Raw genomic sequence first — 27,476 nt, forward strand, 5'->3', positions numbered from 1 at the left:
GAGAGGCTGGTTTTATAGAGCTGATTGAATTTCGTAAGAAACCATTGTGAAATTCAAGAAACCATTGCGAAATTTTGTTGTTAGTTTTGGGGGACTGTGAGTCTCTGAGCTACGGTCAAATCGATGCAACATTGCAATGTTGAGGTTTTATGGCTTGTGTCAGTGTGTTTGAGTGAGGAGATGTTGGTTTTATAGAGCTGATTGAATTTCGCAAGAAACTATTGTGAAATTTTACTATTAGTTTTGGGAACTATGAATCTCTAAGCTACAGTTATATCAGTGCAACACTGCAACGTTGAAGTTTTGAGGTGTGTGCTAGTGTGTTCGAGTGGGGAGAGGCTGGTTTTATAGAGCTGATTGAATTTTGTATGAAACCATTGCGAAAATTTGCTGTTAGTTTTGAGAGACTGTGAGTCTCTGAGCTATGGTCAAATTAGTGCAATACTGCAACGTCAAGGTTTTGTGGCGTGTGTCAGTGTGTTTGAGTGGGGAGAGGCTAGTTTTATAAAGCAAATTGAATTTCGCAAGAAACCATTGCAAAATTCAAAAAATCATTGCAAAATTTTACTGTTAGTTTGGGGGACTATAGTCTCTGAGTTATGGTCAGATTGGTGCAACACTGCAACGTCGAGGTTTTGTGGCATGTGTCAGTGTGTTTGAGTGGGGAGAGGCTGGTTTTATAGAGCTGATTGAATTTCGCAAGAAACCATTACAAAATTTTGCTGCTAGTTTTGGAGGACTGTGAGTCTCTGAGCTACAGTCAGATCGATGCAACACTACAACGTCGAGTTTTTGTTGTGTGTGTCAGTGTGTTTGAGTGGGAAGATGCTGGTTTTATAGAGCTAATTGAATTTCACAAGAAACCATTGTAAAATTCAACAAACCATTGTGAAATTTTGCTGTTAGTTTTGGGGGACTGTGAGCCTTTAAGTTACGGTCAAATCGGTGCAACACTACAACGTCGAGGTTTTGTGGCGTGTGTTAGTGTGTTTGAGTAGGAAGAGGCTGATTTTATAGAGTTGATTGGATTTCACAAGAAACCATTGCAAATTTTGCTGTTAATTTTGGGGGACAGTGAGTCTCTGAGCTACGGTCAGATCAGTGCAACATTGTAACGTCGAGGTTTTGTGGCGTGTTTTAGTGTGTTTGAGTGGGGAGAGGCTAGTTTTATAGAGCTGATTGAATTTTGCAAGAAACCATTTCAAAATTTTGCTATTAGTTTTGGGGGATTGTGAGTCTCTGAGCTACGGTCAGATCGGTGCAACACTACAACATCGAGGTTTTGTGGCATTTGTCAATGTGTTTGAGTGGGGAGATGATGAAACCCCCAGGGACTAACATGAAAATAAGCTAGAAACCTTTACTCTTTTTGGGTAGGAGAGACCATAAACTCTAATTAGGGTTGGAGGAAAACCACAATGTTATTAATCCTTCGATGAAAATAAACTACAGCTATGATCCCCTATTTATAAGATAAAGAATCCAAGTAAAAGAAGGACTAGAAAGACTAATTAATAAAGGACTCTAACATAAACTAGGACTCAGACTTGTACTTGGAATATAGACTCCTTATTGTACTAGTAGACCTTTTCAACCTTCAATGGCCATGTGAGACTCAACTAATCCTTCCTTATTGGTAATCTCCTCGATGATCATGTTTTTGATGTTTGGTAGAAGAGTCCTCTTGGACCTACGTGGCATCGGTGGCATCGGTTCTCCATCATTTGCCCACTTGAAGTGGAACCTTGTTCGTAAGGTTGATGAATGGGAATTGCTGCTGAAGTTGCTCTGTATCTTTCCATGTAGTGTCTTCAGGAGAAAGGAATTTCCATTGTACCAATGCTTCGGTGACAAATTTTGCTCCACGTTTGACCCAACAAAAATCTAAGATATGGAGGGGTTTAATGACTCGGCTGTTTGTTTCAGAAAATGGTGGAAGAGAAGCTAAACTTGCACCTGCATCTCCAATCTTCTTCTTCAAGAGTGATACATCAAATACCGGGTGCACCTTTGATTCTACAGGCAACGCAAGACGATACGCCACCGCACCCACCTGTTCCACAATCTGGAATGGCCCAAAATATATGCTTGCCAACTTCTGGAATGCTTGTTTGAGCACGCTACTTTGCCGGTAAGGTTGTAGCTTTAGATAAACCCACTCACTGATGTGGAATTGAACCTCCCTATGTTTGGCATCCGCATATTGCTTCATTCGGTTATTCGCCTAATGTAAGTGCTTCTTGAGGTTGTTTAACAGCTTATCCCGAGTAAGTAAGTTTTGATCTACCTCGCTAATTAGAGAAGATCCATTGAAATAATTGACCAAACAGGGTGGCAAATGCCCATATAGTGCTTTGAAAGGGGAGGTGCCGGTTGTCCGATGGTACGTGGTGTTATACCAATATTCCGCCCATGCTAAAAATGACTCCCATTGTTTATGATGTTGATTAGCGAAACATCAGAGGTATTGTTCGAGGTAGCGATTAATGACTTTTGTTTGGCCATCAATTTAGGGATGATATGCTGAACTAGTCTTCAACTCTGTCCCATGCAACTTGAAGAATTTGCACCAAAATGAACTGAAGAATATGGGATCCCGATCACTAACAATGGACTGAGGAATGCCGTGCAACTTCACAATGCCCATGATAAATACTTCTGCAATTTTTTTAGCTAAGTATGGATGGCTCAACGCAAAAAAATGGGCATACTTGGTTAATCGATCAACCACCACTAATATAGAATTTTTCTCTGCAGACACTGGTAACCCATCAATAAAATCAAGACTAATGTCTTCCCATACCTGTGTTGGGATGGGCAAGGGTTGTAGAAGACCCGCTGGGGATTTGGCGTCATGCTTGTTTCGTTGGCATATGTCACAAGCTGACACATAATTTTTTACATCACTCCTCATTGATTCCCAATAAAAGTTTTGGGCTAATCGCTTCATGGTGCGTAAAACACCCAAGTGCTCAGCCATTTTGGATGCATGGAATTCTTGAAAGAGGCGCTATTTGAGAGGTGATGTAAGGGGGATCATGAACCTCCCTTTAAGAAGTAGTAATCATTCATGGATAGTGAATTTAGCCATGCTGTTGGGCTGTTTTTGTACTCGTTCATGGCGCTCTAGCATGTATAGGTCTATCGCATTCTCCTTCTTTACATCATCCAATATACTGAATTGTGGAGTTGAAAACCCATTTACCGAGATTTCAGTTAATGAATGTAACACTGAACTATCCCTACGACGAGAAAGAGAGTCAGTTGTTGCATTGGTTTTTCTAGGGCGATAAATTATCTCATACTCGTAGCCCACTAATTTGGATACCTATTTTTGTTGTTCTAGTGTGACTTCATGTTGCTCTAGTAAATATTTCAAACTCCTCTGATCAGTTTCGATTTGAAACTTCTGTCCCAATAAGTATGGTCACCAAGTTTTGATTGCTTCCAAAATCACCAGCATCTCCTTGGCGTAGATGGACAAATTTTTTTTTGGTTGGTCCTAGAGATTTGCTTAGGAACTCAATTGGTCGCCCCTTTTGTCCCAATATTGCTCCAATCCCATAATCTGATGCATCCGTCTCAACAACAAAAGTTGCTGAAAAATCTGGTAATGCTAACACTGGTGTTGAAACCATATCTCGTTTTAGTTCTTCAAAAGCCTCCTCTACCTTTGGGTTCCACACAAAGTTTCATTTTTTAAGAAGATCCGTCATAGGTCCAACTATGGTTCCATAGTTCCGCACAAACTTGCGGTAATATCCCGTGAGGCCTAAAAAACCTCTAAGCTCCGTAACTGTTTTTGGTTTTGGCCAAGATTGCATTGCTTCTGTTTTTCAGTTATCTACCCTCACTCCTTCATGGGAGACAATGTGTCCCAAGTATTCCATCTCTCATGCCCTAAACACACACTTTGATGGTTTAACAAAAAACTTGTGTTTACTTAGAATCTCAAAGACTACTTTAAGATGATTTAGATGTTCCTCCCACGTCCTGCTATAGACCAATATATCGTCAAAAAAATACCAACAAAAACTTCTGTAGGTATGATCTCAAGATTTCATTCATAACTGCCTGAAACGTAGAAGGTGCGTTCCAAAGCCCAAATGGCATAACCAAATTATTCATGGTGCCCACTATGGGTTCGGAAGGCAGTTTTATGAATATCTTCAGGATGTAGTCGGATCTGATGATACCCTGCCCGTAGATCAAGTTTGGTAAAGTACCTAGCTCGGTGCAATTCATCTAATGTATCATCCACCATGGGAATTGGGAATCGGTCTTTAATAGAGACCATATTTAAGGCTCAATAGTCCGTGAAGAATCGCCATGATCTGTCTTTCTTTTTAACTAGCAATATTGGTGATGAGAACGGACTTGTGCTTGGTTGTATAAGTCCAGCAGTTAGCATCTCTGCCACTTGGCGTTCAATCTCATTTTTTGAAAGTGAGCATATCGGTAAGGTCTCACATTTATAGGGGTTGTGCCATATTGCAATGGAATGTGGTGATCAAACTTCCTTGAAGGTGGAAGGCCCTTTGGTTCCTCCATAACATGGATGGAATCTTGTAGCAAATTTTGAATTTCTTTGGGTACTGCTATTGGATCATTCTTCGCGGCCAGCTTTGGAATTAAAGCAACAAATTCTCCACTCCCTTGTACTTCTTTTTCAAGAGTTTGGATTACTACTTCTCTTGTAGGTACTAATGAGTGTGTCGTGATACAGTAATGTTGGCCTCCTAATTGAAAAGCCATGGCCATCTCCTTCCAATTACACTCAACTGGTCCCAATTGCTCGAGCCATTAAATGCCCAAGACCACATCTAGACCATTTAGGGGTAACGAAAATAGTGTGGTAGTAAAGCTGAAATCTTGTATAGATAGTTACGTTATCATACCTCTCCTTGCACATCAACCGTTCCCCATTAGCTACCTTGACTGGAAATTCATCAATGGGCATCACTGCTAAGTGAAGAGCTTAGGCTATTTTTTGATCCACAAATTATGGGTTGACCCGCTGTCAATAAGAATAATCAAGTCCCTTTTCCCACAGTTGCTTTTACTCGCATGGTTCTCGGCCCTGTGCACCCAGCCACTGGATGCAACAAAATCAAGGGCTCTGCTCTTCTTCTTCCTAATATTGCTGCCCACCCCCCCCCCCCCCCCCCCCCCCAATCTTCATCATCATCCATAAGGCTCTCTTGTGTCAATGCCTCTATGAAAAAAGCTTGGGGCACTTGGCATCTATGTCCCAAAATGAACTTCTCATTGCAATTGAAGCAAAGTCCCTTCTCTCTTCTCTTTTGCATCTCCTCCCAATATAACCTCTTCGTTGGGCCTGTTAGCATTGAACGTGCCTAAGTAGGAGTTGTCTTTAGCGCTTGGAAGGGTCTAGAATTCTGATTTTGCCATGATCCCTCACCATGTGGATTTTTTCGCTGTCTATTGTCATTATCATCCTTCATACGAACGAGCTTTATTGCCTCGTGAAGAGTATGCGGCTTGAACATCCGCACTCCCGCTCTAATCTTTTCCTTCACTCTGCCAAGAAAGGTTCCTACAAGTGCTTTTTTAGGCCATCCAGTTACGCGATTTGCAAGTCTTTCGAACTCACGTTGATATTCTCTCAACGTTCCGTGTTGTTGGATTCCGAAGAGTGCCTCATCATAATCTTCTATTTCGGTAGGCCCAAAATGAATTATTAGTTCCTTCTCGAATACTCTCCATGTGACTGCAATGATCTTCTCCAGATATACCTTCTTCATCCATTGCCACCATTGGTTGGCTTCCCATTATAAGTGAAGGGCGGCCAATGTCACCCTCCTCGGGTGTTCGTTGGTAGTCGAAATATTGCACTACCCGATCTAACCAAATTGTGGGATCATCCCCCGAATAGCGAGGAAAATCCATCTTGGTCGGGCGCGGTGTAGTTGGATGGATCTCGCCACCGATAACCTTGGGCCCATGCGAGTGGCTAGATTTCCCCACATGCGATGATGATGACTCCTCATGGTTGTGCTTCACTACGGCGGACTATTGCTGGGAGAAAAAGTCCTTAAGCTCCTGGAAGGATGTTTGCAATTTCGACTCTGTGACCAGATTTTGAATTCCTTCTTTCAACTCTAGGATCTCGGCTTCAAGTTTTTCGATACAATCTTTATTGGTCGCCATGGTTCTAATACCAAGTCGATGAAACCCCCAGGGACTAACAGGAAAATAAGCTAGAAACCTTAACTCCTTTCGGTAGGAGAGACCACAAACTCCAATTAGGAATAGAGCAAAACCACAATTAATCTTTTGATGAAAATAAACTACAACTTTGATCCCTTATTTATAAGATAAGGAATCCAAGTAAAAGAATAAGTAGAAAGACTAATTAATAAATGACTCCAACATAAACTAGGACTCAAACTTGTACTTGGAATATAGATTCCTTATTGTACTAGTAGACCTTCTCAACCGTCAATGGCTACATGAGACTCAACTAATCCTTCCTTACCGGTAATCTCCTCGATGAGCATGTATTTGGTGTTTGGTAGAGGAGTCCTCTTGGACATACGTGGCATCAATGGCATCGGTTCTCCATCAGGAGAGGCTGGTTTTATAGAGCTGATAGAACACGACTATCCTCCTTGTGGCATGTGTCAGTGTGTATGTTTTTTTCGCATGGAATGAACTGCACATTTGATATCCTCCTTTTAAGATTGTTAAGGATAGCATTGTGAATTTTAAAAAATTGTTTATTCAGCATCAAATACTTTTTTAAAAAATATATTTTGTATTGCTTAATGTTTAGTGCAATTGAAAATAATACTCAACAAAACAAAACAAAACATTTTCTATTTGACTGAAATTTTTTTTTTTTTAATTCTTATAAAATAGTTTCTCTTTTTAAAGATCGTAATCCATTTTTTTTGAGTTTGAGTCTTTCACTCTCAATTTGTTTGAGTATGCCAAACCACCTCCATCCGAACACCATCGAGCCACTAATACAACACGCATGAACTCCGAGGAACTACCATTAGAACTCATTTTGACCATTGCTGGATTACGGCTGAAACTCAAACCTTTTTTTTTTTTTTTATTAGTGTATGTTGCGAAGAAATTTAATTGTATCAGAGAATGGGGGTGCGTAGCTTAGAGAAATTACACAAAAAAACATCTTTTTGAAGGCTTGAAGATAAGATTCAAATACACTCTACAATAGTTTATTTTATATATATATATATATATATATATATATATATAAGAAACTATTGTAAAGTGTATTTGAATATGAAAACAAAAATTAGCTTGAATTCTTAAAAAAAAAAAAAAAAAATACACATGCTTATCGAACTACCACCTCATTTGTGACATTGTCAAATGCCCCCTTAAATGATCAATTGTATCAATATCTTTCTAAACTATCACATTATTGTCAATTGTGTCAATATCTTTTCTAAGTTACCAAAAAATGTCAATATCCCCCGATGACAAAAAAATATCCTTTATAATTTTTTTTTTAAATCTTAAAATTATATTAAAAAAAAACAAAAAAAAAATAGAAAGAAAAGAAAAAAAAAAAAAAAAAGTGAAACAAAAGAAGTAAAACCAAGCCCTTGGTTTTTTTTCCTTTTTTTTTTTTAAAAAAAAAAATTAAAATAAATCTTAAAATTATAAGAAAAAACAAAAAGAAAAAAGAAAAATTGAGCCACCCGCTTGATTTTTTTTCTTTCTTAGTTTTCTTTTTCTTTTTTTTTTTTTTCGAATTTAGCATTATATTTTAGTTCTTATTTTTTTTAAAAAAAAAAAAAAAGAAAAAAAAAAGAAAAAAAGAAAAGGGTTATATATCTTATAAAAGAAGTGCTAGAGAGCGTTCCCACTGACGTGGGTAAGTGGGTTTATTTTTTATTAAAAAAAATAAAAAATAAAAAATAAAAACTTAACTGAAGCTTACTAAAAACTGCAACCCCGTCAGTTGAGAACCAATATTCGGGAAAAAGTTTTGGCTCACTAGCACTTCTTATCTTATAAATCCCTAAGTCAACGCGCCAAAACAGAAAATCCCTGAACTTTTTTTTTTTTGTCAAATTTTTACTCACTGGGTCAATAGAAAAGCAAATTAACTCCGACCGTTACATTTTCTCCCAAATGTTTAACATCCGATAGTCCCAACTAAACGCACCATTTTGACACATCAGCAAATTAATTTTTTATTAACTTAATTTTAAAATTAAATCTTTTTTTTTTTTTTAAGGCCACCCCTAACCCCTTGGGTGTGGCCGCAAGCCACCCCATAGCCGCAAGCCACCCCTTCAAAATATATATATATATATATATATATATATATATATATATATATATAAGATTTAATTTTTAAATTAAATTAATAAGAAAATAATATGCTGACATGGCAAAATATTACATTTAATTGGGACTGACGGACGTTAAATATTTGGGAGAAAAAATAACAATATGGATTAATTTGCCTTTTCGATTGACCCAGAGAGTAGAAATTTGAAAAAAAAAAAAAAAAAAAAGGTGTTTAGAAAGTTTTTTATTTTGAGGCGTTGACCTAAGGATTTATAAGATATTAAAAAAAAAAAAAATTAAGGTTATTTTGTATTTTTGCTTATCTTGGGATAGAGTCCTACTATTTGGCTGCCAAGAGTCAGACAAGTGTCTGTCAAAATCTGATGTAGCTTTATTAAAAAAATAAAAAATAAAAATTGTAGAAAAATGTTTCTCTTCCTAGTTCTGCTAGATTTTTTTTTAAAAAAAAAAAAAAAAAAAAAAAAAAAAAAAATTTATGAGTTAATATTTAGTTTCTAATGCTTCAAAATTTATTTTTCGATTTAAAACTAAAACTTAGGGGGTGAAAGATTAACTCTTTAGGGATGATATTACTTAAAATGAATTTTATTATCCTAAATTTAGTACTAATACCTCAAATTTGAATTTCTCTTTCTTCAATTTAAAAGCCAAATTAAAAATAAAAAATAAAAAAAATAAAAAATAAATAAATAGTGTCTGACGCTCAGGCAGCCGGAAATCTCAACTCCTTGGGATATTGACTTTTTTTTTTTTTTTTTTTTGATAATTTAGAGAGGACGACACGTCACTGCGCTTGAGTTAAAGAAACTAAAATTAAATCCTAACCATCCAACTGGACGTCGGGCAGATCCGGGCACGTTTAGAAAGCATTGAAATCATGGTAAAGCTTAGGTTCGGAAGGTTCGGACATCGGAGAAATTTAAATCAGGTTCGGACACTTGGCTTCGGAAAGCCGTTTGGGCTACTCATTTCAAATTTGGCTTCTTGCTTTCTGTCTCTCTTCTCCTTTTCCTTTCTCAATTTCTCCTTCTTTCTTCCTTTTAGCCCTTTTGAGCGGTTCCTCTTTTGATTTTGCGTCTCAATTTTTTTCAAAATTCAGCAATCACATTAAACTCTCGGGAAGTATATCCCTTGCTCTCTCTCTCTTAAACCCTTTTCTTCTCTTATCTGTAATTTTCATTTCACTTCATTTCTGCTGGGTGTCCCTAGTTTTGCGAAATTCCTCGCTAATTTTCATCCGGGGTTCAATTTTTCTTCATAATCATCACTATTTTGGATTTAAAGTTTTGGGTTTGAAGTGGATTAGATAGATATAGCAATGAAAGGTGAGAGAGTGGCGAAGAGATCGTCTTTGGGAAGCATTATGAGGAAGAAACTTTCCGACATTACGAACTTGCAGTCGCATCCCAAACTCCGGAGCCAAGAAGATGTGCAGGCGGAGGGGATTTCTGCGCCGGATAAGAGCTTCATTGACCAGCTGCTTAAGGTACAATCTTGCGTTCTTCCTTGCTCTTGATTTTATGTGATATGTGGATGCACTTAGTGGCAGTTTCTGTTGTCGATTTGTGAACCAGGAAAGAATCACTTTTCTCAAGCTTATCGCGGAGAGGAAGTATCCTTTGATTGTTGTCTATATTGTGTTTTATGTTTGGTTGCTGAAGAAAGAAATTAAATGTTTCAAGTGTACTTCTTTTAAATGTCATTTTAGCTACCGACTATTAGGAATGGGTTTTCCTTGATCACATTATAACAGTAAAGTAATCGAAGTAAGTGGAGCTGAGTTGCAGAAACTGCGAGTCAATTGTCAGAAATTGCAGCTGCAGAATTGGAACCTTGCTCAATCAAACAGCCATATGTTAACGGTGTGCATGGTTTTTGCTTAAACTTTATCTTTTAATCTCACATCTAGAATTATCTAATTCTCATTGATACGACCGCATTGTTGCTGATTGTGCAGGAACTTAATTTAGGAAGAGAGAAGGTAAGTTTGTTTGAACTTCCGACTCTATATATAGAAATTCAACTACATTGGTTGTAGGGTTTTTGCTTTTCTTTCGTGTTTGAACTCCCAACATTGCTTATTTCAGCTAAAAGCACTTCAGCATGAGCTTGTGTGCAAGGATGCCTTACTTAAAGCAAGGAATATGGAACTCGAGGTTAGCTCTTGTATTCTAGCCAGTTAGTATGCAATCAAAATAGTTTGCATGCAGTGGACATAAAAGAGTAAAAGTATATGTATTATACATAATGCTATTCAAGAAACAATCCGAAAAATCTTATAAAAACGTGCTGGAGCTGTCACTATTGGAATATTTTCTCTTCATAGGAACTTTTTCCGTTTCGTTGATAAGTGGCATCATATATATACTTGCTGATCTTATTGGACCCCTTCCAATCAGTCAAGCATCACTAATGAAAAATTCTACGATTTTACTTCAGTTGTAATGGTCCTTGACTAAATGGCATCACCTCCCCCTTAAGTAAGGAGTGCAGGGTGAGGTCTTGGTTTCCATCTTATATGGTTGTGTGAATTGTGTCCTTACCTATCAACACATTGCTTTTTTAAAGGTGTTTCCTGGTACTAACCTAAAGTAAGCTAGAATGAAAGGAATTCCAACTAAAAAAAGGCGAAAACCCTGCCAACCTTATCTTTGACGGTGGGAGTTTGGTTCCTATTATTTCCTCCCAACTATAATAATTATGTGTTCCAATTTTTCATCCTTGTCTAGTCCATGCAATAGCAGTTGCCTTTATCATCGAACTGGAATGGATGTTTAATCCAAATGAGTTTTGTGTCACTTATTGAACTAGTGTCCTGCCAAATGCACTTGAAGTGTCAATTATCATCTATAATTATCTTTTCTATTTGAACATCTACTTTAGTGTCGCTTCGCCTGGATAGTACCAAGTATCAACTCTTATGTATTATTTTTTTGTTATTGATGCTAAAAGAACTTTTTCCTTCAATGATTGGTCACTTTAAAGCTGTTGTATGTAGATCCTTTCTCCTTTAAACTTCTTTAGAATACCTCTCTAGATGTTCAATTCGATATTATCACTTTCTTTTGGCCTTTGCCTACAATGTCCTCTTTAGTGCTCATGAACACAAGATTTTGGACACCACAGATAACGATACCAAAATGGTATCAAAGCAAGCAGAAAATAAATGAACATAAAATTTTGGAAACAAAGTGGAAACTTTTGAATAACTCTTCAAAAGAAAAACCATTTTGGGGTCAGTAACCACAAGGATTCAACTATAGAAGACTTATATTACAAACTAGTCAACTTACAAAACCTTTGTAATCCTAGACCCCGTTTGCAACCTCAAAAAATGACCAGTTTGCCTCCCACCGTAGTGGCTCCAGAGCTTCTGGCTTTCTTTCGACAAGAATCTCCTTTATGAATGAACTTGTCAGCTGCAACCTATAATTTTAGTGGCTGAAGCTTTTCTTTCTATGGTTTAATTGACAACAAACAAGGAGGGGTTTCAAGTTTCAAGCTCAAAAGTGTTTAAGATTCTCCAAGAATGATAAACAATAGCCTCTCTTCATTAATGAAAATCATGGCTCTTTAAGTTTATATAGGTAGGGTGAAACTTGGCATTTAAAAGTCAAGTTGACTAACAATTAAAACTGTATGTGGCCGGTTCGATCGATCGGAGGTCAAGTTCGATCATTTGAACTATGATCGCATTGATTCAATCGAACGAACTACGATCGAAGCTCTCAGGTTTTAATATGGAACTTGATGTACATCTTCAATTGAATGAATTGTGATTGAAGTCTTCAAATATTTAATTCCATCCTTTTTTTGAGTTGCATTTTACACTGACTCAAGTTCTCAACCCTAAACTAACACCTACAACTTAACAACCCTGCTCACATGTTTTGGTACTAAATTTGCCAACACTAAAACCCAACAAACTCCTCATTTGGCAATTTTGTGACAAAACTTACCAACAATTACAACTCAACAAATTATAAAGTAATCCTATTCAAACCACTAAACTAGGACTACTTTTAAATCATTGATGAAAACCTATCATCCTGAAACATACACAAACACATAAACAGCTTAGAGAACAGGTAGGGAACATAATCAGATAGACAAATATTGATCATCTATGTAATAAAGAACACACATATCTTACTATAAAAAAGAAACTCAAATAACATCACAAAAGCATACATATATAGATGTCAAAATCAACAATATATCAAGTCAATACAAAGAACGTCCATGTCAAAAATATCAAAACAACTTATATAGTACTCCCCCTAGGTCCCCCAACCTACCCCCATTTTTTGTCACAAAATGACAAAGGGAAAGTTACACAAAAAATCAGGACTCATCACGATCAACACCCTGGTGATTACAGAGAGCACAAATGTTGAGCTCCATCAAGGCCATATGCTCTCGCATATGATCCAAATGCCACCCCACTTGAGTCGCCTAATCTCCTATTTGATCTACTCGATCTAGACGATGTAAATTTGTATGCTGAAATGGATCCATCAAGGTCGGCTTTGTAGAAGATGGTCCGACTTGCTTAGTCAATTGAAAAGCCGTTTATGATCCGTCAGTTTTAATCACACAATCTTAACAAGCAATTTGAACAATGATTATGCCAAAGACCATAGATAACGATACCAAATTCAAAGCAAGTAGAAAATAAATGAATACAATATTTTGGTAATGATGCGGAAGCTTTTGAAGAACTCTTCAAAAGAAAAACCACTCTGGAAACTAGCCATCCCCAAAGGAATCCACTATAGAAGACTTACATTACAAACTAGTCAACTTACAAAACCTTTATAATCCTAGATTGAGCTTGCAACCCCCGCAAATGACCTGTTTGCCTCCTACCTCATTGACTCCAAGACTTCTGGCCTTCTTCTATAAGAATCTTCTTTAGGAAATCCACTACAACCCAGAACTCTAATGGTTGAAGGTTTTCTTTCTGTGGTTTAATTGACAACAAACAAGGGGAGGTTTCAAGTTTTAAGCTCAATGGTGTTTAAGATTCTCTCCAAAAATAATGAATAGTGGCCTCTCTTCACTAATAAAAATTGTGGCTCATTAGGCTTATATAGGAGATTTTAAAAGTCAAGTTGGCTAGCATAAAATTGTCTGTGGCTGGTTCGATTGATCGGAGGTCAAGTTTGATTGATCAAACTTTAGGGTTTCAGAGATTGCATCGATTTGATTGAATGAACTATCGTCGAAATTATGATCGAAGCTCTTGAGTTTTAGTATGGAACTTGATGCACATCTTTGATCAAATGAAATGCGATCGAGCCTCTACGGGATATGTATGAGAACTGCTACACCATTTTGATCGAACAAACTACAACCGAACTTGCAATTGAAGTCTTCAAATCTTCAATTCCAGCCTTTTCTTGAACCAAATTTTACATTGACTTAACCCTAAATTGACACCTACAACCTTACAACCCAACTAACATGTTTTGACACTGAATTTGCCGACATTAAAACCTAACATAGTTAAATGAGTAAATGCAAACTCAAATGATCTTATGATCATTTTTAGCTTTATTAAACTACCAATCTGTACCTCTTAGTACATTTTGTTATTCTTCCAGTAACACAACTCTCTCATATTTGACTCCTATGACAATCATAAACACTACCCCTAAGTAGGCGAGATGGAAGGGAATCTAGTATAAAAGGAAAAAATATAAGTAGACAAAAACCCAACTCAAGTTGGACCTTCTGATTAAATGTTGCACTTGAACATTATTATTGTTTGGTTTATTAAAAAAATACTCTTTCGTTTGCAGGGAAAAATGGATCTGAACTGTAAAAAGACTGTCTCTAAGGTGTGTGAGTTAATTTTCTCAGTTATATTTCTGCTATATTGTTAGAGCTCTTCCAGTTCTTCACACTAACATTATTTTTTCTTGTTTATTTTGTTGCCTGAAGGTAGGAAAAGAGGGAGCAGAGCAGTTATTGCTTGAAGCTAATGATGATGACAAAACTCGTAATCTCAACAGAAGGCGCACCACAAGAAGTCGATGTAATTTTTTAGGACATAAATGGCTCTTCATTATTTTAAATTTTTTTTTTCTTCTTAGGTATAGTTATTAACATGTGGCACTTACAAATTACTTGCAGCTATGGGCCCTTCTACTACATACCAAAAAGTTGTAGAAAAAGAGAAGGTTGACAATAAAAGGTTAGTTGACATTTAACATAATACCTTAATATATATCTTAATTGTGCTCTGTATCTCATCAGTCTGGCAAACCTCTAGCTAATCATGTGTCCCATGCCCGTAGTTATTTGATGTTGGCATGGGCTCACCATTAATATGTGATGGATATTTGATGCTCCTTAGGTATTGCCAAGCATATTACACATAAACAAAGCAACACATAGTAATTGTTCTTCTTAAAAAATAAAGAAAACGGAAGAAAACAAAGCTATTGCAGCAGGTTATTGACCGTGTTCCTGCAGCAAAGCAACAACTTCTGTTATCATTCCTTTTTATCATCCACTTCCCATTAATTGAAAGAAAAGGATAAAATCAATCATGCCTGTCTTTCCTTTGTACAGGCGTTGTTTGAGGAGGCAATCCGCTAGGTTTAAATCCCATGAGAGGGAGCCGGCCGAGATGTTATTCGAGATTGAAGATGCAAAATATTCAGTCAGTCAGTTGCTTGACAATCCTATACATGAAGATGGCGTTCCACTGAATTCATCTATCAGAAAGGAAGAGGAAGGGGAAATGTGTATGCAAAGAAATGAAGGACAAGTATCACAAAGGTCTTCAATTGGAAGACCATTGCGGAAAGCTGCTGAGAAAGTTCAATCCTACAAGGAAGCTCCTATCAAAATTAAAATGCGCAGGGCAGGGTGATCCAATTCTGTTCTATTCTAGTCCCCCTCCATGCCAGTGAGTTGAGCAAGAGTTTGTAGGAACTGGCATCATCATCATCATCATATATTTCCACATCTTTCTTTGTCCATGTAAGTTGTTGTATGGTTGTTTTTGCAAGTGTTATTTCACATTGTTGTGCTTATCTGTTTGTTATTTTTCTTGTAAAATTTGTATATCCAAACGAGAAAGTTATGATGATTGTTTTATTTATTTCATATGGTTACTGCTTTTCTTTTGTTACTGTTCAACGCAACTAAATTCTTAAGTTCTTCCAAATTGCATCATATAAGACAGAATCCTAAACTGTGCATGCTTACAAGCTTCCAGCCTCATGAGTAGGCAGTAGAAGGATGAACCCCTAAAAGTCAAGGGACATTGATCATCTGAAGCTGTGTGTATAGGCATTAAAATACCGAGTCACAATTATCTTACAATATTGATGTGACAGTTTTATCGAATCTCTGGATCAGTCGTTGCTATACAAAAAATCAATGACTAATTGAAACTGTCGCATCTACACTATAAAATAATTATGTGATAAAAATATGGTACTACTATAAAATACGGAGTTACAACTATCTATTGGGTTCTAAAAGTGCATGAATCTTCCAACTAACCCAAGATATTTGTCCAATTTGTTTTTGCTAAAGGTCCAGCCCATTTGGTTTTCCTAAAGGATGTGCAACAATGTCATATGAGCCATATTTATCCGATTAGGTTTTTTGTTATTCTTCTTCTTCTTTTTACTGTATTCTACCTAATAGATTTCTTCATATTTTAACCATTAATTTATAATTTAATGGTTGATATTTTACCATATTAGCCCTTACTACTTTTAAAATATGAATAAATATGATAACTGTTAAGGTGATAATAACGAATTGAGACCTCCAACAATTTAAACAGCATAGTAAGAGAGCCTATACGCAAACCATCTACTTGAGCAAGTGGTTAGGCAACTAAAAATTTATTTGAACAACGAGCTCTCTCACAATATATTGTCCAAATAATTTAGACAGCAAATTGCTGGGATCACAATTTGATAACGACAATTAAGTTGTTAAGAGTAATAACCACTAATAACCGATAATATGGAAAAATCCCAACCATAAAATTTCAAATCAAGTTACTAGTAATTGCATCAATCATATCATATGTACGAAAAATTAAAGCGTTTAGAGAATGTATTTATTTATTTCAACGACACTTTTTTTTTTTTTCTTCACGAGTTGTTTTCTTGTTTTGGTGAGACCATGAGAGGATGAGTTGTTTTCTGAATTGGCAGCGGAATTGTAGAGTCATGTGAGATTGTGGTGAGTGGTCAAGACCACAAAATCTTCAATGCCAAAATGCTTTCAATAATACCACTTTTCTTCATCCAACATGCTTCGCATAGTACTCCTCTATACAAAGTAAGAAAGCGTGTGGGGCCATTCTTTGCTTGGAGTCTTTTTTTTTTTTCTTCTTCTTTTCTTTTCTTTATATTTTAATTACAATGCATCATCAAAAAATTATTATATTCGGTACACAAAAATCATGCGTACCCCGCATTTCAACAATTCCAGATTATGAACGATTGGAATCCATAACAATTAGCTGTTTAAAAAGAATATGATAGTTTATGTAGCATATAAGGCTTTAATGTGTAAATGTATGCTATATGTCGAACCATCTTAATCTTCGTGTTTATTTTATTTCCTTTTATTATTATTATTTCGCTTTTATATTTATGATATTATCTGTTTCTATACCTAGTCATCCAAATAGGAGAATCAGATCAAAGAGCCAATTCTTCATTTTTAAAAGGGTAAAATTAACATTTCACTTTTTTGGAACAATTTCACCCTTCTAAACTAAAAGGGCGGGCGGGAGGGAGAGGATCCTTCTCATTGAATAGATGACGCTCAAAATTTATTTAGGCAACTGATGTTGTCATGAACAATTTCGCTATTAATTTAGACAGTAAATGAGTGCGGATCTTGGGCAGCCTATTTGTGGGTGATGGACAAGTGTATCAAGTATCAGATTTCACCTGCATTTAAAAAAGGGTGGATTTTTTTGGCGAGTCCCGTGAGGTATGAGACATGGCGTCCCCACAACTCCAACTCCAAACACCCAAACATCATTTTTGGTAAAGATACAGAAGACACCAGTGGACCACGTGGCACAATCCAACTAACTCTAACTACCAATCACAACCCTCACATGCAAAGGGGAGAGTAATAGGACAAAAGGGGCCGTCATTTTTTATCTACTTGGAGACCCCAAAACCGCGTGAGATCACGGTTTCGACCTAGAAAAAACAATAGTGATTTGAAAGGAAGTGATTATTTCACTTCAAATTTGGTTATTATGGTTAAACTTTATAGGATCAATTTTATTTTCTCTTCTTTCTTTTTTTTTCATTGAATATTGAAAATTAAATTTAAACTTTAAGATTTTTTTATAGCGCCTAAGCGTGATGTATATGGAAAATACTAGACATCCAAAGACTTTTTTCTTAAAAGTTGTACCTAAATGATCTGTCACCATCCCGTGATTTGGTGGCACACTTCTTAAAATAATAAATCTCATAAGATAATGACATATCATTTGAAAACTAACTTTTAAAAAAAAAAAATTGAGATATGTAGTATTCCTCGATGCATATAACCCAACCAGCAAGGAAGAAGGCACGCATTTATTATATCTTTAAAGAGTAATGCTACATATTATGGTCCTATTTAAAATTACGTTAAAAAGTTTTAAAAGTAATTTTAGTATATGTTTTTAGTAAAAAAAAAAAAAAAGGTTTGAAACTTTTTTTTTTCTTAAAAAGCCTAAAATTACTTTTTGAGAGAAGCTTGAATGTGAAATATTTTTGTTAAAAAATCTTTTATGATTTTTCTATACACAAAACTATATTTTCAATACAATTTCAAACAGGCTATACCCTATCCCATTCTCATTTCATTGAGCTAATGTGATAGTGTTCATCAAACATTAATTCAACTCATATAATATATATATTCCAAGGCTGATAGACCGTATTTATCGGCATTTAAAACAAGAGTGTAGTATATAGCATGATTCATCTTGAAATTGAACGTATGCTAACCAGACCACATGTTGTAAATCAATTTGAGAATTCTACTTATTGATGTGGTATGTATTCATTTGACAAAACTTTTTCCATAGTCCTATTTGTTTTTTTTTTTGTTGTAATGTGATATAAAAGTAAGGAATGGTTTGTTTGGGTGTGCGTTTAACACTCAAAAAGTGTATTTGAAGAAAAAAAAAATTACACATTTGGTAAAAAAAAAAAATAAATAAAAGCACTTTTAAGTGTCCAAAAAGTTAAAACGCACTTTTGATAAAAGCTTAAAAATGAAGTTTTTACGTATTGCCAAAAAAAGGTTTTTTGACTTAAAAGCAATCCCAAACATGCTCTAAATATGTGTTAAATAGCATTTTTGACTATTTGTTGTTTACTATTGATTTAGGGTGCATTTGGCATTACGATTTCATATACAAAAATGAGATTTTAAACCAAATCGCAAAAATTAGATTGTTCGGCATTACATTTAAAAAAAAAAAAAAAAAAAAAAAAATTGCAATTTAAAAACGTAAAAAATTGGCGTTTTCAACTCCCAACAAATGAAGTGTTTTTTTCGAAAACGTACAAATTTAAAGGCTACGCTAAGATTTCGCAAAACGCTTAACTATATTTTTAAATATCACATTTTCAAATCGTTATTTTAAATCACACTTTCTAAAATCACAAACCTATATACACCTTAAAACAAACAAAAGAAACTGTTGTGATCGTTAGAATGGGAATGTTGGCACACAATGATTTTGGAAAATAATATAAATAATCAATAAAAAGATATAAATTAATTAAACAAAACTTAGAGGGCCGCTTGGGATTCCATAGATCCTATAAATAATGACATGATTTGAGATGGAATTGACGACCCACCTAAAGAGTAAAGAGGCCTATTCTATTTTCTTGTTTTAGTTTTACTTGTGTTTTTATGGGCCCCACGCGGTTTAAACAAAGTTGTCATCCATTATTTATTTTTTTTGTTTTTTTTATTTCTATTTTTTTCTGGGTTTGCGCCGACACGAATTAGCCGTTAGGACCCCACCCTTTTTTTTTGTTGAAGACTTTGTAACTCGTCCGATTCAAACTCAATCTACTTATATTCGAACTTGATGTAACCCCAACTATATAATAAAAATAGAGAATGTTTAAAGGATCAATTTTATTTTTATTTAATTGAAAACATTAAGATTTGGAGAATCTTGTATAGTATCTATGTTACAATTTGTAGGCTTGCTTTTATAGTAAATATTATTTTTCATATCGTTTCTTGAGGGAGTCGGTTTTAGGATATGTTGATGTGTTTTTCACACGCCATCCCAATTGATAAGATGTGATTCAAATCTAAAAGCCTACCTCACTCCAAATAAACAAGGGGAGAATGATTTTGATGTGTTCTCCATACAATTGCCTAGCATGTTCGTTAAAATTGTTGTTTTTGTCTTTTATTTATATTCTATTCTAAAAAGATAAATTAACAAATAATATATATATATATATATATATATATATATATATATATATATATATATATAAAGAGTTTTTACCTTTATGACATACTAGAATAATTTTTTTCAAACTAAAAATTAAATAAATCTACGCAACAATGCATATCCTATTTATTTTATAAAATGCTTCTAAAATTTTGTGTTTGATTTAAAGATTAATGGGAAGCTATACTTAGGGCATTAACAACCACTACCATATAGCTATAGCTATTTTTATTCCTTAAATATAAGAAAAATCTTATTAAAAAAAAAACCCACAAAAAATCACTTGCATTAGCTTCCGTTTAGGTTTCTTAAACATTGGGTACGCTAGAGTGTTACCTAATGTAGAGGAAAGCTCTTCCCTATCCATTATTTTAACACATTATTTATCTCTCATTTCTCATCTCTCCTCGCTTTTCCTTTCATTGGGGGCGGTGTTTGAATTTTGTAAAAAATGTGAAGGTAAATAGGAAACTTATATTTTGTCAAAGAAATAGTATTATTGGTATTAAAAAAAAAAAAAAAAAAAGTAATGAAAACTATTGTAGAGGTTATTTAGACAGTGAAATAAAAAGTAGTTTGATTTTTTAAATTTAGAGAAAATAAAAAGGAAGCTCTATGAATGTTCTTTATCTCTCTCCAACTATTACTTAATTAGTAATATTTCTCAAATTTTAAAAAGTTTCATTGTCTCTCCAAACTAAGTCCTTCCACTTAAAGCTCTTCTATTAAGATTTTTGGTTTGTTAAATCCGACTAAAAAATAAATCACATACCATGTAGGCATTATACCCATTATCAATTATATGAAAGTATAATTATGTCCTTAGATTAAAAAAATTATAAAAAATTATAAAAAATAAAAAATAAAAAATAAAAAATTCCTTGGCCATGGAGACCCGTGGAAGAATCTCAGCTATGGGTTTTAATGGTCAGAGACCCATTGTGTTTATATTTTTTTTTAAGTAAATAATAATTATATGATATCGGGATGTTATTATCATTTTGAGTCACGTGCTTCACACATGACCCATTTTTCGTTGTATTTAAGAGAGAATCTTAATCGCGGGGGCTAAATGAAGGGACTATATATATATAAATTGGGAAGACGCTGTAACTCTTTTAAGGTTTAAAAGAATTTGTAATTGGATGATAATTTAAGAAATGGTTAAGTATATATAGTTTTTCCAAGATTAATCAATAAGCATCTTTGCATGAAAAAGTATAGGAGTCAAAGGAAAAAGTGAGCTAAGGTTAGAAGGGTATTTCTTTACTAAATATATTTTGGCTTTGATAGAAATGATTCCCTTAACCGTCCCAAAAAGCAAGTCGTTAATTCCTTTCAAGAACCTTGTGTTTCTTTACCGACCTCATTGTAACTTTAGAATGCTTTTGAGGCAAAAAGACTTATAGTTAACTCCCTTTGTAAACAAACCACTTTCCAAGCAATGGCCTCAGATGCTACACCATATATACATACACACAAAAACCATCTCTTTAATTTATTTAAGATTTAAAAATAAATAAAAATTACTTTAAGTGATTTTTTATATCAGTCACTTAAAATACGTTACGTCAACCGATGTAAAAATGTGAAGATTAGTATTAAATTGGTTTAAATCGGGATTGACATAGAATGTTTTAAGTGATTTCACATGATGATGTCAGTCACTTAAAACAAGTTGCATATCTGAAGGACAACGTTACTTTGTATAATCTAAATGGGAGACATTTAATGCATAAATTGATGAGTGAAGCAGCTAGTTCAGGTGATTTCTGGGGACAAATTATTGCAAAGAGGACCTAAATATTGAAACCCTAATTGATACATGTTTATGGCAATTCGGACATTGCAACCATAGTGGAGCCTCTGTAGGCTTACAAAGAATTGTGCTGTCCATGTTCCCAACCAGATCATAGTCCTTGCTGCATGTCTTGATTGAGAAGGCATCAAAGATACGATAATGTGGGGTCCAACTCTAAGAATTATAGAATGGGTCCTACCAAAAGTTTATGATGCCTGCATACTGAGTATTTTTTTTATTTTATTTAATGTATTTGATACATTTATAGTGTAATAATATGCTGATAAAAGTGGTCTTGTAATGATATTGTCTTGTCTCCTCTTTATGTATGTAAGGATGACTTTACTGAGATTGCTACATTCTCCAATGAGCAACTTGATGGATATCTCATTTTTTAATGCATATTTTACCATGTCTTTAAAAGGTTTTAATTAATTATAATTCCTAGGATTAATTATAACTTAAGTATGATTATTATCATCATAATCATTCTTCAAAAACATGCCGGAAACAAACTAATATTTTGATATTGAAGATAGTGGGCGTTGGAGGCGAAAAAGAAACAAGATACGATGATGCCATTTTCTTCTTAATTTTTTTTTTTTTTTTTTTTTTTCAATTTCTTTGGATAAAAAATTATGTAGCATCATAAATTTATCTATCAAGAAGATTGTCTAATCTAGAATTAAGATCTTCTAATTATTTTAAGATTACTCGATGTGGAGTTCTTAAAAGCCTAACTATTACTCTAATTTTTTTAGGATAACTCTATGGTGGAGTTCTTAACATTTTAACTATATATGACTTCTATAAGGAGGTGGTGTAAACCCATCCCTTTGTGCCTACCAATCATCAAGTGACACCTCAGCATTTTAGAATAAACCTAAATTTAAGGAAAAAACACTATCACACCAGATTATTCCATATAAACCCTAAAAAATCAATTTTATTTTTATTTTTTAAAAAAAAAACAAAACAAAAACAAACAAACAAACAAAACAAAACAAAACAAAAATTGATGGGGTGGCTAGGCCCGGCCACCCCATGGTAGGGGGTGGCTCGTGCAGGCCACATCCAGCCCATATCGTCAGCCACCCCATGGGCTCCCCAGGTTGCGCTGGACACCCCTAGGCCATGGGGTGGCCGGCGAGCCACCCCATGGGAGGAGGTGGCCGCACAGGCTACATCAAACCCATCTGGGGTAGCTCCCCGGCCACCCCAGATGGGCTGGGGGTGGCGGCTGCAAATATTCTTTTTTTTTAAAAAAAAAAAATTGAATAAACCTAAATAATCTAGAGTTTTTGTTCTTATTTGGGTTTATGCAATAATCCTATGTGACAGCTTCTTATTGGTAGGGACAAAGAAGGTAGTTTACACTACCTCCTTATAGAAGTTATACTCTTACCGTAAGAAATGTTTTTATGAAAAACTATATTTAGTCTCCTTAAACTTACACCCAATTTATAATTATCTTTTATACTTTAAAAATTGACAATTGACCTCCTCAAATTATCACATGCATTCAATTTATCTCATTCGTTAGTATTTTCCGTTTGATTAGACAGAAAGTGAGTCAAGTGACTCAAATTATCCATTATACTTCTATAAATAAATAAATAATTGTAGAAGAAGGCTCACATGGGTCAGGAGACTCATGACAAGGATAGTCTCCATGACTAGAGAAGATTTTTAAAAAAAATTAAAATAAAATAAAATAAAAACATAAAAAGTTAATTTAAGTGTATAATTGTATTTTCAAATGTTTGATACGAGGCATTTAACGCCCTAGCTCTCAAAAGAGAACTAGATTGTTAACTATATATGTGTTGCCCTGAAATTTTGAGAAATATATATTAAAATCACTATTAATCAAATTTATAAAACACCTACTAATTTTAATGGCATGGAACATTTTCAGAAAAATTCAAATATCAATTTTGGCTTTTACCTTATGATTGAACGTTCGCTCATGGAGCACTGAACGTTCATTGAAACCCTAACATTGAACATTCCCCTAGGGACCACCAAACGTTCGAGGAAAAAACCCTAAAATCGTAGTACAACAGTACATTGAACGTTTGAGATTAATACACCGAACATTCGATGATCTTTGAAAAGCAAATTCAACTTATTAGCCACATATTTCACCATAACCAACCCCTATTAACAAACCTCCACTCGACCCTTCAGACACCACAACTTCCCCATACTGCACCTCATTCCAATTCTTGAAGGAGAAGGAATTCTTAGTGATAGAAATGGATGATTTTGGTTCAAAACCACTCTACAAGGTAAGATTTTGACCCCATTTCATTTTCCTGTTATTATGTTCTGCCCACATGATTTGACACGCATCATACAAGTTTTAAACCTACTTTAATAGTTAATAGAGTTTCTCTTATCTAGAAGAAAATGGTTTTCTTAAAAAGTCATGCAAACACCATTGATTTTTAAGGTTTGACACATGAGCATGATTTACCATATTTATGTGGATTTATTGGTGGCCATGGTTGGAATAGACATGGGTTAGGAATGAGTCCTAGAGTTTTTGCATGCATTCTTTGTTCACCGAACGTTCGCCCCTTGGTACTTGAATGTTCGATCATCTTAAGACCGAACGATTATAAAATTATATAGGTCAATGATAACCAGACTCATTTAACTGAACGGTTAGATATTTCAATCCTAACTCATTAACTTTGTATTGGTTTGTGCAAGTTTGCAGATCATGTCAAAAATTGACAGTTTTAAATATTGTGAATCGAGTTTGGGTCGTGTTGAGGCTTGGTTATAAAACTATATAGGTCAATCATAACTAAAATCATTTAATTGAACGGATCAGATCTCTTAATCCTAACTTGTTAATTTTGTATTGGTTTGTATTAAGTTTATGCATCATGTCCCATCAATTTCTTGAAAGCATTCCCAACAATATGTGTTTATTAGTTCTATTTAGTAACCCTAGCCCATGTTTCACCCTTTTTTCCTTTTATATATCAATCAAGGTGTGTGAAGCCTATCAACAACCGCCATGTGTATATAAGTGAAAGCAACCTAAAAATCCTGAACAAATGGATACAGCACATGATAGAGGGTTTCTTCAAGTTGAAAAAAAGGAAATCTACCAGGAGCGGTGGAGAGTGATGCTTCAGTTTGCCGCTTCCTTGCTAAAATGCCCTAGGGCATCACACATCCACATGCACCTCTTAAGTGTACGAAAAAGAATAAAACGCGCCTCGGATAGGACATAAAGGCGCGGCGTGAGGCGGGAGGCGTCCCATCCTCTTTCTTTTTGGAATCGGATTATTAGCTTGGATTTTTCCCTCCCCCTTTTTCGTAACTAGAAAACTAATTATTTAATTAACAAATAAAAGATACCAAACAAATCCCTACTTGTTTTCTTTTCTTTTATCATAAAAATGAAGAGGCAACGCAATACACACACCGTACACGTGTCTATCTCCCTTAGAAAGCATGTGCAATTTGTTAACATTTTTAACGAGTCTTGAATTAGTCAAATGGAAGGCTCCCCTGTTTCCCTTAAGGAGGACTTTATTGTTCAAAAGGGGTCCATCAACTTTCTTTGTGCAAATACTGGTGGGAAAGTTTGGTTACCAGCTCCTTTTTCTGACCAAATGCAACTATTTCCCCTTGACTCATCCATATTTGAACACAATCAAGAGAGAGAGAGAGAGAGAGAAGGGTTGAAATAGATATTTCTACCCATTTCAACCCTTCTCTCTCTCATTCTCTCTCTCTCTAGATAGGTGGTTGTAGGGTTCTATAATGGTAGGAGTCTATGAAATGCACATGCAGGCACTCCACAAGTCAAAAATGAGTGCCATTGAGAAGATTATTTATGAGTAAATCATTCCCATCTTGTATTATGCTTCGTCAAAAAAGACATGCTATATATATTGAAAAGTTTCCTACATTTTCCAACACTTCCAACACTTGTATTCTTGTGTATGTCAAAATTATCATCTTCTCAACCTTTCTCTAGAATTACTTTGATCTTCGCTGAACGTTTTTTAATAATGATTGATCAAAAGAGTCAATTAAGACTGTCACATCAACATTATAAATTAATAATTATGAGATAAAAATGTGTAACTTTGTTTGTTTTTCGTGCTCTCTACATTCTATGCTACTTTTCTAAGATTATCATGATATTAATATAATCCAAATGCTGTTCTAAATTTGAACTTTGGCCTTATATTTACTATTTGAGTGAGATGGTTTATAATTCTAGAGAAAGAAAAAAAAAAGTAATCTCGTACATTAATTAGTCAATCTCGTGTAGTAATTAGTCCCATGTCCATTGAATAAATAATATATATAATTTAATGATTAACAATATTTGAAAAAAAGTCCATTTTAGAGATTTTAAATATAAAAAAGTAGATATATTATTTTTTTAGTGGGGCTGGGTATATGGCCTAATAAACTATTAATAATAATAAAAAAATATATACTTGTTCTTATCATTAATGTAAGTGTGAAAAGTAAAAGTAAAAAAAAAAAAATGGTTATATTTTTTACAAAAGAATCTTTCACCTCTTAAGCTGGAGATGGAGAAGATTGATTGGTTGTAAAGTTGAGGGATTATTCAACGGAGGGAAGAAAAATACATGAAACACGAGACGACGGGTAAAAGTAAGATGATTCAATTTTTTAAGCTAAGAAAACAAAAATTCTCTCGAAATTCTAAGTAAAAGTTAAAGGAGTCTACCTAATATTAGGTCCATATTATTTTGACACGACTTCATATTATAATATTTGATAAATCAACGACTTTTTATTTATTTATTTAATTAATTAATTAAAACTAAGCCATTATCTTCCACATCATTCTAAGGAAAGTTCATACATAGCCCTCTCGTTTACAAGATTATTGGGCAAGGAATTAGCATTCGGCAGCTCTAGCTAGGCGGTAGAATAGCTGCATAAAATTCAAAACTTCTTAGCTATAGGCTAAAATTTGGTACTTCCAAGTCGCAGTTCTCGGCATATTATAATTAGAAGTATGTTATTTAGCAGATAGTAATTGCTACACGACTATTATTTAACTTATATGACGTGATAATAATTTTTTTTTTTTTGTTTTTTTGACATGTCTGTACAAGAAGGAGGAAGAAGAATTCGAACTAGTGACTTCCGCTTAATGAGACGTGATCTTCAGTCGATTGAACTACTCCTTAGAGATAGTTATATTACAGACAGTCATATACGAGTGTATTAAATTGCATTACGTATGTAGTGATTACACGTTGGGATGATGGCAAATGGTAGAAGAAGGAAGAATCAAATAATAGAGGAAGAAAAAAATCAAAGGGAGTCGTTCAAATTGAATCAATTGCAGAGAGGAAAATTAAACAAGAAAACCTTATTTGGATTTATTGGGAAAGGCAGCCCACGTGTGAGAAAAATCAACGAATTATAAGAAAACTTTGCTTGGTCGATCAAATCATCTTATGCTGGAAACTGCTGTTTTACATCTCAATATATAATAAATAAAAAAGAAAAAGGCAAGCCTAATATCATATGTACATATTAAGACTTTCAGAAGATGCGAGGATGCTGCCATACAAGCTAGGAACAAGAAAAAACTTGAAAAAAGAAAAAGGAAGAGGTAAAAAAAAAAAAAAAAAAAAACCACACACACAAATAGCCCCGTAAATTACTTGGTTGACCCTGCTGCCATGACCAATACGGTATGTTGGGTTCCTATATGAAGGAGAACTTCCCTTGTGCTAGAAATCATTTTGATTGGACAAGATATAAAGTGCTCATAAGTCTTGTGATTAGAGAACGTGGGCTCATTTGACAATGTTGTTTAGGATAATTTTTCATTTTTTCATTTTTTTTTTTAGCAAA

The 27,476-nt window shown here is 34.6% G+C and overlaps 2 protein-coding genes across 2 annotated transcripts; one reads left to right on the plus strand and one right to left on the minus strand.

The window, feature by feature from the left end:
- Window positions 1–1,720: 1,720 nt before the first annotated feature.
- Window positions 1,721–2,212, minus strand: LOC148584109 (uncharacterized). The gene has a single exon (XM_088518743.1). It carries the CDS (start codon window positions 2,210–2,212, stop codon window positions 1,721–1,723), a length of 492 nt encoding a protein of 163 aa, XP_088374869.1.
- A 7,131-nt stretch (window positions 2,213–9,343) lies between these two features.
- LOC132164364 (shugoshin) lies at window positions 9,344–15,412 on the plus strand. The gene is made up of 9 exons (XM_059574869.2): window positions 9,344–9,802; window positions 9,891–9,928; window positions 10,070–10,178; window positions 10,274–10,297; window positions 10,404–10,472; window positions 14,121–14,159; window positions 14,263–14,356; window positions 14,455–14,515; window positions 14,896–15,412. The coding sequence occupies exons 1-9, from the start codon at window positions 9,635–9,637 to the stop codon at window positions 15,197–15,199; spliced, it is 906 nt and encodes a 301-aa protein (XP_059430852.1). The 5' UTR covers window positions 9,344–9,634; the 3' UTR covers window positions 15,200–15,412.
- Window positions 15,413–27,476: the final 12,064 nt, after the last annotated feature.

Source organism: Corylus avellana, chromosome 8, assembly GCF_965113065.1.
Source record: "Corylus avellana chromosome 8, dhCorAvel1.hap1.2, whole genome shotgun sequence".
NCBI classification, from domain to species: Eukaryota; Viridiplantae; Streptophyta; class Magnoliopsida; order Fagales; family Betulaceae; genus Corylus; species Corylus avellana.